At 40.7% G+C, this 14,731-nt stretch overlaps 1 protein-coding gene across 1 annotated transcript in view; it reads right to left on the bottom strand.

Annotated features, from left to right (window-relative positions):
* Positions 1-1,157: 1,157 nt before the first annotated feature.
* Positions 1,158-14,731, bottom strand: part of Cul3 (cullin 3) — a 35,831-nt gene continuing 22,257 nt past the window's right edge. Inside the window, exons 12-16 of the mRNA XM_037436103.2 lie at positions 13,954-14,022; positions 12,094-12,166; positions 10,782-10,851; positions 7,855-7,961; positions 1,158-2,449 (exon numbers count right to left, since the gene is read on the bottom strand). Of these exons, the coding sequence (XP_037292000.1) occupies positions 2,425-2,449; positions 7,855-7,961; positions 10,782-10,851; positions 12,094-12,166; positions 13,954-14,022 (344 nt within the window). The 3' untranslated portion in view covers positions 1,158-2,424. The remainder of the gene's footprint in view (positions 2,450-7,854; positions 7,962-10,781; positions 10,852-12,093; positions 12,167-13,953; positions 14,023-14,731) is intronic.

The following is a 14,731-nucleotide window of genomic DNA, read 5'->3' as shown; positions in this document are numbered from 1 at the left end:
GCAACCATAGATAACATAAAACGACTTAGTTTTGAAGGCATGTGGATTGAAAACGAAACTACCGTTTGCCGCAAACTGCAGTGCACAAAACCACAGTCGCGGCAATGCAATAGCGATCTACGAGCCCCGAGGGCACATGGCTGACACAACGGTAGGATGAAAAGCGGTAAAGACGTAAAAAAGGCTACAAGCATTTTGCCGTCCCTGTTCAAAGAATCTAGTAGCGAGCAAAGCCAAAGCCTTGACCCACGCTTTCGCGGCAGCCAGCTGCGCTGTCCTGTCCGTTGATGTGTGTCCCAGGAAGACATATGCGAGTTGTTACGATGGAAATATATTTTGCTAGTTGTTTTGACGTGAAATTTTTGCCGGGAGCATTTGCGCTCCTCTTTTAGACTCGCCTTATAGTGGAAAACCCTACCCTCGTGTGTCGGGCCACTCCAAGCCATGAGATCGCAGCGCCGTTGTTTGCGTTTGGACCCCCCCTCCTATTGTTTTTTGCAATGTTTTCCTTTTTTGGTGCCAAAAGAATATTTTAGCGCGCCGATTTGACTTATGACGGCAAAACGTGATTATGCTTGTCGCTAAAGGCAAATCTATCACAGCTACAAATTTTTTAAAATGCCTGTAACCACTGCTCCCCCCCGCCTCCAGGCTCGGGGGGGTTTTACGAATTTCTCTGTTGCTGTTGCCAGGTGTGCTGTTGGAAAATCTCGCCAAATGCTCCAAGTATAGTAAATTTTAAAACACCGTATTTTACAGGTTTTCACCTACATTTTACTGAAAGACAAATCTTGCTACTGGTCAAAGTTGCTTCCACTTCCTTTAACCCAAAAATAATGACATTTGCACAAGCCGTTGCGCAAAGTTTTAATTTAAAAAAAAGATAATGCGCAGGTTGTGTCATCACAAATATGTTCATTTTTCTTCGTAATATGCGATATATGCTATTCCAATTAGATTCTAACTTACTTGACCAAACTCGCTAAACTCAAAATTTACTAGTATTTGCACAAGCCTACTCAAAACCTACAAATGCTTTTTTATGTACATAAATGCAAGCAGTCTAGCATCTTCAATCTCTAGCATCGCCTTCTTTGCATGAAATGAACTATCACAAATCAGCCACACTGATAGAAGTGTCAAACCACACAACCACAAAAGGAAGAAAAATTCTTTACTGAGACAATTTATGTACATCACTTAATGCTATGTACAACAATAAATGAAGGCATTAAAAAACTGCACCCCATTACCCTTCCTGGGAGGCTTGAGCCAATAAGACTCGTGGGGGCAACACACCGCTCATAGCAGCACACACTTTGAAAAGCGTGCCAGCAAACTTGGAGAGACCCAGTGATGCAAGCCAGATTTCTCCTGTACACACAATAGTGTACAGCACATCGGAACGGGAAAAAAAAGTAAATGTACACTGTTGTGATGACCAACTGTCCAAATAAGAAGGCATTGACCCTTAGTCAATCACATGCACACACTTTCTCGGCGCTGGCAATGCAAAGCTCATATGGCGATGCTTCTTTGGTGCCTAGGCTTTCACCCAAACCCATTTATTCTCTTTACTAACAACTGTATCTATAACTTTCTACTAGGCAATGTGGACATTTGCATCATAGAACTTTACACATGAATGTTGCAGCTTACGATCATCTCACCATGGAAAAAAAAAAAAAAACTTGCATCCCACTTTTTATTGAAACAGCATGTAATAACTGCCACACGAAAACTGAATAAATAGCTGTTATTAGCTAATATAAAGGTGAGGCACCTTGCTTGCTATTGGAACACAGCACAAATAGAAAGGGGCACAATTATCCATGCACGCAGACTCGCACGCAGACAAACAAAATTACTAATCCAGTTATCCAAGACCTGTACAAATTACTGTCCCACATGATAGCCTTACATTACGACCCATTGTATAAGTGAGCAGAAATTGATCTGGACATCAAATGGAGCATTCACATGGCAGGAGACTTGCGAGACACATTCAATCCTGAACAAAAAGCATGTGCGATTCGTTTTCAAGAAGCCTATTCACTTAAAAAAAAAAAATAGAAACACCCTAGCGCACGCCCAGAGAAAACTTGAAGCAAATGCGCCTGAATACCTCCATAAAACTAAAGTATTGAAAACCAAGATCTGTTGAAGGCATCTCCTTCTAATGTGGAATGAAATGCAAAGAAAAGAAAAGGAGGGCTTCTTTTTTTGTTTTTTGTTTTTCTTCTAGGCAGCAGTGACCAAAGATGAGAGAATGAGGGCTGCCGAAACCGGTCTTTCTTCCAGGCTGCACTTAATGCCAGCAGTTTTGCTGCGACTCGGTCTGTTTCCCCGGCTCCAATAAATAAGCGCCCATCTGCAGCCACATGCACCAGTGCCAACTTTCTGCAATCTCCGACACCGCCAACTTCACGCCACGTAGGTGTACACCTTCCTGCAAGTGTAATTAAAAAGTCGTGAGCTATATGCATCTGAAATTTTTAAAACAAAGCTGTCAAGCTACATTTACAGCTTGCGATACACATAGTATCATCTGTGTGAGAATCAACTACACATTTCATTCTGTAAACCACTTGAGTTACATTTCACGGCAGCATTCGTATCTGAATCCTCAAAAGTGGCACGCAATTGCTCCTATTCAATGCGAAAATTTTTTTCTCTCACCCTCTTGCAATGACAGTAGTAATGATTCTAAGCCTATGAAACCCTGAAACTTTATTCATTCCAACATTCTACCATTTGGAATGCTGAGGGCCGGGGTCAAAAAGCCTCTTCATGGGCGTGACTAGGACCACAACCCCATACATAATGCCACAGGGCAATACAATAATGTATTGAGTGAAAACAACATATCAAGTTCAAATGTCATCACATATAAACAGAAAAAAAATAACTCAGTGAATTAAAAAAAAAAGGAAAAATGCACAACACTGCCACTGCCACTCCCATAACTTGAGTGAAATAGTTTGGTACAGTCACCGACCGATTTTTAGGACTCCAAAAATTCGGACTTGCTGGATATTTAGAACTTCGAAAGTGCACCGTCAGAGTTCCTATAGGGTTAACGCATTTTTTAGACCGATTTTTCGGACGAATTCACCCACGAAAGTAGAATTTTTCGGACTAAATCACTTGTTTTGAGCTGCGCCACGAACATGTATGGATGCCGCCATGTTGGATTTCCCGCCAGCTTGACAAAGCTTAGTGGCTTAATTTTAAAATGGCTTTCCTGCCCCCAAGATTGGAAGGCAAACGTGGTATTTCAAGTTTCGGAGGCCGTGTTTGCTTTAGAAAACGCGGCACGAGACCATTTTTTCGTCTTTGGTCAGCCATAGTGGTCAGCACTGTTGTCATCGCACCGCACAGGGAGGAGGCGGAGCTGCGCAGTGGTCAAGTGAATGTGCCTGTCACAATGACATTAGGGAGCTTTAGAACAGTGCACCGCAAGGTCGCTGCCACTGCGCATGCGTCGTAACGCGAGTCACCGTTCGCGGCCCGCCCGCAGAAGATCCGAAGAAGCGTGCGGCAATCGCGGCCCATGAGGCCCGCAAAGTGTTGTCTGTAGCTTCCATGCATTTGAGTTTGCGGTCGGGGCAAAAGTCCCTAAACTTTTCCCTAAGGGGAGCAAATGCCATTCTAAAACTCATAATGCGTGCACTATACTCGCAACGCCCACAGCGTCTGCAAACGTTATTCTAAAACTCCCTATTTAAAGACTTTGCTTGCGGGGACGATGACAATTTCGTGCGCGGAGCCCACAGACGAAGAAATTCTTCGCCAGGTTGTGCCGCATCCGGAGAGCGGTTTGGATGATGACGACGATGATCACCCGCAGCTGTCAGCAGTGGAGATTGCCACCGCGGTGACACTTTTGTCGAGCATATATGGTGACGATGTCACCTTGGCGCAAATGTGGGCGAACCAAATTGCTTCCAAGCGTAGTATGAGGCAAGGCAGAATCATGGACTTTTTTAAGCCTGCCTGATGCAATAAAGATCATAATTCTGACAAAAACGAATTTTCGGACTGTTCGGCTTTTCGTACTTTTTTTTTTCGTCCCAGCCAGGTTCGGAAAATCGGTCGTTGACTGTGTAACATAAATCAGACAAAACTATGTCGCTGAATTAGAACTCTAACCAATGCTGTAAAGTAATACATAAATGCATACATATGCACATATGTACAGATAATACAAAAGTGTAACAGAGTAAAAAATAAACTAGTAAAACAGTGTACCAACTTTAATTTTGATAATCGCATAAAAGATCAATGAGACCATACAAACAAAAAAAACAATGCATGAGACAAAAAGTATCTCAGCAATATTTTCAAATTGTTAGTTGATTCAGATGAAACGGCAAAACAAAGCACAGCATCTCCTTTCCGTAATTTGTGTAGGTGCGTGGAAGAAACCACGTGTGAACATCACACAAGTGTTGTAAAAAAAGGGTCCGCTGGTTTACTCGAGCAAGTGCACCCAAAAAGCTATCACTTTTTAGTCCTGTGTAATAGCATTTCATAAAACTTCTGTAATAGTAATCTGGTAGGGCTAATAGGATTAATTTCATCAAAAAGCGGTGAAGTGTGACTACCATGCGGAAAATATGAATGGCACGAACTGCACTTTTCTGTATTACATGTAATTTGTGGATGTTCGTTAACGTTGTTGCGCTCCAAACCTGATGACAATAGTTTATGTGCACTAAAAACGATACGTGGGCCGAAAGTTTACCTTTCTAGGAAGCAGAAAATGCACCCTAGACAGATTCCGGTTATCCTGAATACATTCGAAGCCGGCTTTTCTATGTGGAAATTCAATGACATATGTTCATCAAAAATTAAACCCAGACTAACACTTGGTACTATCTGAAGTTCTGAGGAGCCGAGCATTAACGGGGCATGCAAAGGCGAAGGTTTATTTCTAGGCCTAAAGTAAACAGCTTTTGTTTTCGAAGAGTTTAATTTTTAAAGAATTGTTACATGACTAGGAGGCTAGCTTTAATAATACCTCGTTTCGCATCATTGTTAACATCTTTATAATGTTGAGCCGTGAGAAGTAAGGTTGTGTCATCTGCATATAAAACACAGTTTAGAGACGCATAAGTGTTTGCAGTATCATTAATATATATGTAGAATAAAAGGGGTTCCAGGATACTGCCTTGGGGCACACCTGCTGACAGTCAACTGCCATTAAAAAAAATAAATAAGGTAACAGCTTCATATCACAATGCAATCTTCTATATTTAGACATTTGTAAACTGACACTTAAAAACCAACTAAATACAGTTACTCTATACTCGCATACTCTATACCCGCATAGTCATCAGGATAAACAGACAGACAGTGGTATCACTTTTGAACTTCGAAGAGCACATCAGCATTGTAATCATAATCACCGGACCAAATGAGATCAGCATTGTCATCATAATCATCAGATCAATTGATTGCCAAAATAATAAAACTTCTAATCCATACAAACATACTGCGACATGCATACTGCCAGCATCTTGAACCAGCGCCTATGCACCCGAGCAGAGAGAGATCTTCATCTCCTTTGTCAGGCGCTGGCAACATGCATGTAGCAATATCCCCTCCAGGCATGAAATATGATGAACTGTCAGTAAATGTCTAAATATTGCACAACAACATTCTAAGATGCTCGATATTACAATCCAAAAAAAAAAAGAAAATTGAGAAATGGGTTGTTTTGGTGAGCTTCGCAAATTATTTGTAATTTGCATATATATTAATATTCAACTAATCTGCAGTCAGTCATATTCGATTTTTTCAACATAACAACAGAAATCTTAGACCCAAAATGCATGGGCAGTTCATTTTTGGCCATGTTCATTTTGACCACATAAAATACTTATAAGGTTCGTCCCGGAATGTGGCACGTTGAGGCACCCGTCAAACATCACAGTGCTTTCACTAAAATAATCCGTGGCAGATTTACGCAGCACATTGGAGTTCAATCAATATGCGTTGACTATGTAGAAGGTTCAAGTATCTTACGTGCAATGTATTTTGCCCTTGCTTTCTCACAAGTCTGAGTTCAATTATCTTACACGCAATGTATTTTGCCCTTGCTTTCTCACGGGTCCGACAAACTGGCAAAAGAAAGTTGCGTCCACACATCTGGATGCTGCGCCCAAAGGGGATATGGGTACATTAGGGCCTTTTGGTTAAAATCAATTGAACCAAAATATCAACTGAGCTGCAGCCAAATTAACCACAGTTCAGCCAATTAACCACAGTACCGCATCACTCAAAGAAACTGGAGCTTACAGTTGGGTCATTCCACGCCAAACGTCCCAGATATTTTGGCGACCATCTCAAATGTATTTGAAAAAGATTGTGCTTATTTGCTGCATTGGAAACAGTGAAACGGTAGAATATTTCCGAGACAAAAAATTTTTTGATCACATGGCTGCTTTCTGAACTTCCCGGAATGTTGTTTGGGTGTTGTGCGTGGAAAAACTTTTTTTAAAAGTACTGCTTCTTCTTTCTATACTAAATTTGGTCTACTTATTGAGTAAAGGTTTTTGTGTAAGGTGTTCGAAGCTCAGTAATATTACTGCAATCTTACTGGCACATACGCCTCCTAAAATTTAGCCAAAATGCATTATGTTTGCATTTTTTCTATTGAAATTCTGTACTTTGTATGAATATCTGAGTAATAAATACTTCACAGAAGATATATTTTGAGAAAAAAATATTTTTAGACCTCTCAACCTGCTAAACTCTACGAGAAAAAATCATAAATTTTTCAAAATCGTCATTTTTGTCCATATTGAGATTCAATTTACACCATGTGGTGGTATAATTAAAAAACACCTTTATACTTGAATAGAAAGTAAATAAACAGTTCTTTTCATATAGGAAGTCTTATTACATTTTTTGTTTTAATGAAGAAAAATTTTTTAAACTTTCCCTTGACGGCAACGGGAAATTTTAAGGCGGCAGCTGTTGTACAACCAAATGGGAAATAGGCGCCAATGGGAAAGTTAAAAATTTTTTCTTTGTTAAAACAAAAAATATAATAAGATTTGCCATATGAAAAGAACTGTTTATTTGCTTTCAATTTAAGTATAAAGCAGATATTTAATTGGGCCACAATATGGTGCAAATCGCATCTCAATATGGACAAAACTGGCGATTTTGAGAAATTTGTGATTTTTTTCTTGTAATGTTTAGCAGATTGAGAGGTCTAAAAATATATTTTTTTTCAAGATATACCTTCTGTGAAGTAACTATATACGTACTACTCAGATATTTATACGAAGTGCAGAATTTCAATACAAAAAAAATTCAAACATAACGCATTTTGACTGAATTCTAGGAGGCCAGTAAAGGTTGCAAAATTGCAGTAATATTACTGAGCTTCAAACACCTTACACAAGAACTTTTACTCAGCAAGTAGACGAAATTCGGTACAGAAAGAAGAAGCGGTACTTGTGAAATAATTTTTTTTTACAAACAACACCTCAACGAGATTCCGGGAAGTTCTGAAGGCAGCCACGTGACCCAAAAAATTTTTTTGTTCAGAAATATTCTACTGTTTCACTGTTTTCAATGTAGCATATCAGCACAATTTTTTTTTAATACATTTGAGAAGTTCACCAAAATGGCTGGGACGTTCTGCATGGAATGACCCAGTTTCCATGCTATAGCCTACACCATTTCGTCTTGACGCTCCAACCACCCGACTTGTAAGCTAAATATGGCAAGCCATTCTTTCGACCCTGATGCTTATCTTTGCTGGTCAAGAAAGTGTGTGATGCATCAATGTCCCCCACCACCACAAAATGCATGCTTAACAGGCAAGTATGGCTGTACCTGTCCTCCGCAGTCCTGGCTAGGTACTCCCTCTCTATAAGGCCTTCGATTCTCTTCTTGATGACTACAGGACTGGGATAAAACCTGGACCGCAGCTGGCTGGTCACCTGATGGGGTGAAAGGGTTGGAACATACACATTACCGCATCTATGGGTGCTGTCAATGCTCAAGAGCATTTTATGCACATTTGCATGACCATGTTGGTAATACACAGAGGCTAGAAAATCACATCAAAATCCCAATAAATGAGAGATACCCACTTTTATTTTTTAGTGCAAGATAACACCTGTGTGTCATCCCCAATTATGCCAGTCTCGTATAATTTAATTTGATTTTGTGCTTGCAAAGCAGAGCAAGAAAGAGGTACGCCTCAATAGTGTGCTTCCATGGATGAGCAAAAATAATTTTCACATGCACGTATGTAATACAACAATATTTCTGAAACGAACAGCAAAGTTCAGGATTTCTTTGGTGTTTGGTGTGTATGTATGTATGTATGTATGTATATATATATATATATATATATATATATATATATATATATATATATATATATATATGTCAGCCGTCATGCAAACACTGCGGAATCAGGGCGTAGATGAAGTATATATAAACATTCTAGAAGAAATCTACAGGGGATCAACTGCTACCATAGTGCTTCATAAAGAAAGCAACAGAATACCAATCAAGAAGGGTGTAAGGCAGGGGGACACAATTTCCCCAATGCTATTTACCGCGTGCTTACAGGAGGTTTTCAGAAGCCTAGAATGGGAACAGTTAGGGATAAGAGTTAATATAGAGTAACCTGCACTTTGCCAATGACATTGCATTGCTAACTAACACAGGGGACAAATTTCAACTCATGATTACGGAGTTAAACACAAGGAGAGCAGAAAGGTGTGTCTTAAAATTAATCTGCAGAAAACGAAAGTAATATACAACAACTTCGGAAGAGAGCAGCGCTTCGAGATAGGTGATAGTGCACTTCAAGTTGTAGAAGACTATGTCTACTTAGGGCAGGTGATAACTGCGGAGCAAAACCACGAGACTGAAGTAACTAGAAGAATAAGAATGGCGTGGAGCACATTTGGCAAGCACTCTCGAATTATGACAGGTAGATTGCCACTATCCCTCAAGAGGAACGTATATAACAGCTGTATCTTGTCGGTACTTAGCTACGGAGCAGAAACCTGGAGACTTACAAAGAGGGTTCAGCTTAAATTGAGGACGACGCAGCGAGCAATGGAAAGAAAAATGGTAGGTGTAACCTTAAGAGACAAGAAGAGAGCAGAATGGATTAGGGAACAAACGGGGGTTAAGGATATCATAGCTGAAATCAAGAAGAAGAAATGGACATGGGCAGGGCATGTAGCGCGTAGACAGCTGGTCATTAAGGGTAACTGACTGGATTCCCAGAGAAGGGAAGCGGGTTAGGGGGAGACAGAAGATTAGGTGGGCAGATGAGATTAAGAAGTTTGCGGGTATAAATTGGCAGCAGCAAGCACAGGACCGGGTTAACTGGCGGAACATGGGAGAGGCCTTTGTCCTGCAGTGGACGTAGTCAGGCTGATGATATATATATATATATATATATATATATATATATATATATATATATATATATATGCATGTAACACCCGTTACCTGTGAGTGCCCAACATGCAAATATTCTTTAGTTAGTTTGTTTTGGTACTCCAAGTACTAAGTAACCATCACAATGAAGGCCACAAATTTTACTGCAGACTATAAATCAACACAACAATTTCCCCAGCTGGGAGGGGTACTAACGTCACTTTTATCTAAAAGCTCTCTCTAAGAACAGTTGGTCAGAACAAAAACAAATATCAAACAATACGCACTGAATACCGTACTTACTCGCGTAATCCTCGCACAATTCTCGCACCCCCCACATTGCCCAACAAAAATACAATTTCTTTTTTCCTCGAGTAATTATCGCACCCCCGAAAACTGCTGCAATAATGTCGTCTGCTCTTTCCAGCCATTGATGATGATAGCACACGTCCTCTGGCGCCACCTCTTAAGCATCAAGCATACTATTGCACAGAGATTCAATCTAACTCAAGCCAAGCCGAAGTGGCCAGTGTGCGTTGCGGCGTGTTTTGTATGTTGCGTCTGTAACCTTGTCAAGTTATGAGGCGATAATGAAGCTGTACGGCTGCTTTCAAGTTGCAAGTGATAGATAATGCACTAAAGAACGGCAACAGGGCCACCGGTAGGCCCTTCGGAGTCTATGAGTTTCGTGTTCGCTACTGGTGATGGCTGCTGAAAAGCCACCAAGACGCGTTGGGTCTGCCGTGTGCCTAAAACTGAGATTGATGGTAAACTTTATTCTTTAAGAAGGAAACTGCGGACAATTCTGTTAAATAGCCATCAGCCCAATACTGACGTCCCACGCTTACCTTTTGAGGGCTCCTGTTGAGCGACGAACGCTACCGCTACGCCCGCAACGTCCGCAAGCTTTGCGTATGGTATTCTAATTCTCGACTATTTGCTTCCACTTTTTGTGTCTCAATTAAATCCTGTCTTGCATTGAACCTCTGCTTTTATTGTTGAGGTAAGTTTTAATTAGTACTTCTTAAAGCTTGCTGTTAGTTGATGGTGTGAGAATCCCGATTTGCGGCCACTTCGTTTTCTTTTTCGCTCTGTACGTTTTCGTAGAACGTTTCCCCGCGTAATTCTTGCACCCCCCAACTTTTCATCGGTTTTCCGGCAAAAAAAGTGCGAGGATTATGCAAGTAAATACAGTACTCCAAACCTGTGCATCTGCAACATAACTCATTGTGAAAGTGTGATAATCACTAAACTATATCGGCAATTGACATGCTTCGTATCACCTCATATCTCTCACCACATCGGAAATATATTTTGAAAAATAGGCACAAATAAGAACAAACAGCACAGCTTACCTCAGTGACAAGGACATTATGTGAAAGCTTCTTCCGTGCTTTCATTATCCTCACAATGGCAGCCTCAATCGTAATGTTGAAGTTAAGAAAAATTGACACAATCACAAATTCACCGACGCCTACCAAACAGGCATCATTGGTGAAACTAATTTCTTTCACAAAACACATCTATGACAGCCCACATTCCTACAAGAAGCTCATATGTTCTCATGACAAAGCACAAATGCAAAGATAGCGAGGTTGACAAGACAAACAAGGACCTATTTATCAACTATCCGTCTCTTTCATGTATGCTGCAATCATAACACAAATACTATGGACACAAACACCTAATCAGTTCTATTGTGGTACACATTTATGGCATAATAATGCCCTAACCTGTGAGACTTGCTCATTTTGATTCAGGCAGGAAATTGAGACAAGACTCAGCCATCATGTTATAGCCACGAAGTCAGCTAGCTGCTTTACCCATACTTATTTAAGAAATGTTTAATGAACTCAGTCTTCAAAGGAAAGATCATATGAACAGACAAAATGCAGTAAGCAGACATACATCTCAGGTGATAAAGTGAGCCTCAAATGCTAATCTAGGGTCATAAAGTAATATGAAAGTCAACATAATCTGCATCTTACCATCACTTACAAATACAAGATCAAAAAGTAGGTGCTAATTGAGACATGTGGGGTGCTGTCTGCCCTAGTGAAGTCGTCTGCACCTTGTGGTGCACACGTGACTCGCTGATATCACATTTATGATTAATAGCCGTCGAGCGGGAGGTGGCTTAGCGCTTGCTTGTAATATTCACCATCATCATCATTATGGCTAACGCGATAGCGCCAGCAGTGATGCCTAGCGGCAAGGTTATGTGGGCGGGCAGAAAAGATTGGGGAGTCTTTTTGGTGCGTGAGGGCTGGCACGAACGGCTGTCTCCCACGGTGAGTCCATGGGGACAGTATCGCGGGTCGTCTGCCATGAGCCCTCGTGGCGAGTCAAGCGTTAGAGATACTGCTGTTTGCGTTACCTTGTTTGTTGTTATTTCGATTGAGTGTATTTGGATTGTATAAGGTGGTTGTTTTGGCGTGTCACTAGTGATGAATGTGATTTGACTGACGATATCATCGCTGTAAAAGTACTTCAATAAATGTGTTGTTTGGTTTGATCCGACCGTGTCTACTGTCTCCGCTCTGAGAGCGTGGTGCCTCATTCAGAGATACCACAGACGTAAAGTTCAGTTTGTTACTGAAAGAAATGCACACCACAAATTCAGAGTGCAGTAGACTTGAAAAAATTATAGTGCTAGGCAAAGGATATTCATGCTTTCGGTCTTCATCCACCTTGCTTCTTGTCTCATTCCTCTCAGGCTCACTCTCACCCTTTGCTGCAACTAGAGAGAGACAACAGACAACATGCAGTTATTTAGGCATTCTTCCCTACCCATTCATGTAGCTGACTACTACTCCTCTCTCATTACATAGGCGCAATGTGTCAACCTTTTATTGTTTTAGTAGTTTCTCATGCCTAGTGCAGGGTTTCAGGTCTTCTAAATTTATTTTTAAAAAATCATAAGTACATTACTTTGTGCATGCACTTTATGGGTACACAAGACTAAAACAAAGGGTAGATGAAAGAATGCACTACATTGAGTGCAAAGTACATGCTGCCACCATGGGCAGCACCAGGAGCAGGGGTGGGGACCGGGAGGGCTAGAGCCACCCCCCCCCCCCCCCAAATTTTCCCCTGCCTCGCTGTTGCCCCCCAAAACAAAACATAGTCATAACATGTCTCTCACCTCACTGCCCCCCCTCCTCGAAAAAACTCACTTATCAGTAAAATAATCCTGGGGCCACCCATGACTGCCACTTACAGGAGAAAAAATATCGATTAAAGGGACACTAAAGGCAAATAAGTATATACAGATGGCTGAAAAAACAATCGAGAAACCTTATAGTGCTACTTTTGTTCCAAGGAAATGCTTATTTTGAAATAAAATCACGTCTTAGTGGCCCGCATAGCATTAGCGCACTTCAAGTCACCCGCCTGGAAACAGGCATCTCCGACGTAGCAGCTGCCTTGCCCAACGTGGGCCACTTTCACTGTGCAGCCACCAACATATGCAGAGGATAGTAGGAGTGCAGGGTTACTAGATGATGGTGTCAAACATTTTGTGATGCTTTGTGCAACTACAGTCACAGACATGTTTGTATTTGCCTAGTGTTTTTGAGGATAAATTTTAAAAGGCAACTTATTTGTTTTTAAGGCGCTGCAACGCATTCACACCAGAAGTAAAATACACGCTTTTTTCTCCAACGAAAAATCTGTACTTGCCTGGTTAAAGTGGGCCCCGCTAGATGGCAACAACTATCCTGCCTAATGAGACGAAAACTGAACTTTTGAACTAATAGTGCCATTACTCATGGCAACGCCAAGCGGTTATTTTTATTAATCAAACATAAGCGAAGAGGCAGCATTTTATTACGTGTTGTAATGCATGGAAGGTGTTTTTTTATTGCAACTGGTTTGGTTACTAGTGGTTAATTGTAGTCTGACCCTTTGACGTCATTGGTATCATTTCAAAATGTCCCACACGTGGCACATTTAGTGTCTTACATCTACCTTAATTTCTCAATAAGTAGAGCACTACAGTCAATACTAATAATGTTTTAGACATTCTCAGACATTAATCTTTCACTTTGACATAAATTTTTATTTGCCTTTAGTGTCCCTTCCAGTGCAAGGTTTCTCTGGCAGATCAACAATAGCATTCCTATATCTAGATAAAGCATGGAAAACAAACATCTTTGTTGCATGTTGCAAATTAATTTCATGGGGAATCTTTTTTTCCTGAAGGACTCACCTACAACACTGAAGCGGAGAAACAAAAACCAGAAAAATTGAAAAGCAAGTATGGAATAAAAATTACTCCAATAAATACCATAGGGTGTCTATTACAAGAAAAATTGATGGAACAATGCATAGAGCATTGGGCATTACTACAGCAACTTTTGAACAATTTTTGTAGGTAATTTTTTCTGGCACAGCAGAATTTTTGTATCTTATTCTATCAATACGCCATACAGTTTATAAACCATTTTCTGTTTAGCACCAATTTTTTTTCTCAACTGAAGAATACCTCATCCTAAAGAATTTGTCAACCAGTAAGTAGCTCAGTACCTGCTTGAATCTTGACACGGTACAATTTGGAGGTGAACGAGTCATTGACAGTGAATGTGTGACTTGGCTCTGTAATGAAAAACAAGAAAAACTATGGTTAAAAAGGAGCCCTGGATTACTATTTTATCTGAAACTAAGACCCCAATAACAATGACGGAAGCAACAACTTGACTTCGTGTAGATTGAGGAGAAGAAAAAATGGTGCACTGGAGTGACCATAAGGGCTTTTGAAGCAGAGAAAAAAAAGCTGATTTGAAGTAGCTATTCGTGTCTTTGAAGCAGATGGCAAAATATACAAACAAGTCCCGGAGTTTAAAGTGTCATTTAGAATAAATATAATAACTGTGGTTTTACGTGCCCAAACCATGATATGATTGTGAAGTACGCTGTAGTGGCGTGCTTTGGTAATTTAGACTATCTGGTGTTTTTTTTTAATGCACACTTGAATCTAAGTACACGTGCCTCAAGCATTTCGTCCCCATTGAAATTCAGCCCCTGTGGCCGAGATTCGATCCGGCAACCTTAAAGTCAGCGGTCGAGCAGCACAAGCACTAGGCCACCGGGGCAGGTAATCCTATGTTCTGGAACAGCAGCACGTGGCCTTCAGAATTAACTGCCGGAGCTAATCACGGAGGCCATGAGCAACATGAAAGTTGGCTGTGGGGCAAGCAGCCCCTGTAGACAAGTTTGAGGGGTACCACGAGCGACGGACCCACGAGGCAGTTAAAGAGATTTCTTAAGACTAGCAGCTTTTTTTATATACAAAAAAAAAAGTTGA

Source organism: Rhipicephalus microplus, chromosome 1 (genome assembly GCF_043290135.1).
Source record: "Rhipicephalus microplus isolate Deutch F79 chromosome 1, USDA_Rmic, whole genome shotgun sequence".
NCBI classification, from domain to species: domain Eukaryota; kingdom Metazoa; phylum Arthropoda; class Arachnida; order Ixodida; family Ixodidae; genus Rhipicephalus; species Rhipicephalus microplus.
This window is presented reverse-complemented; position numbering and strand designations above follow the sequence as displayed.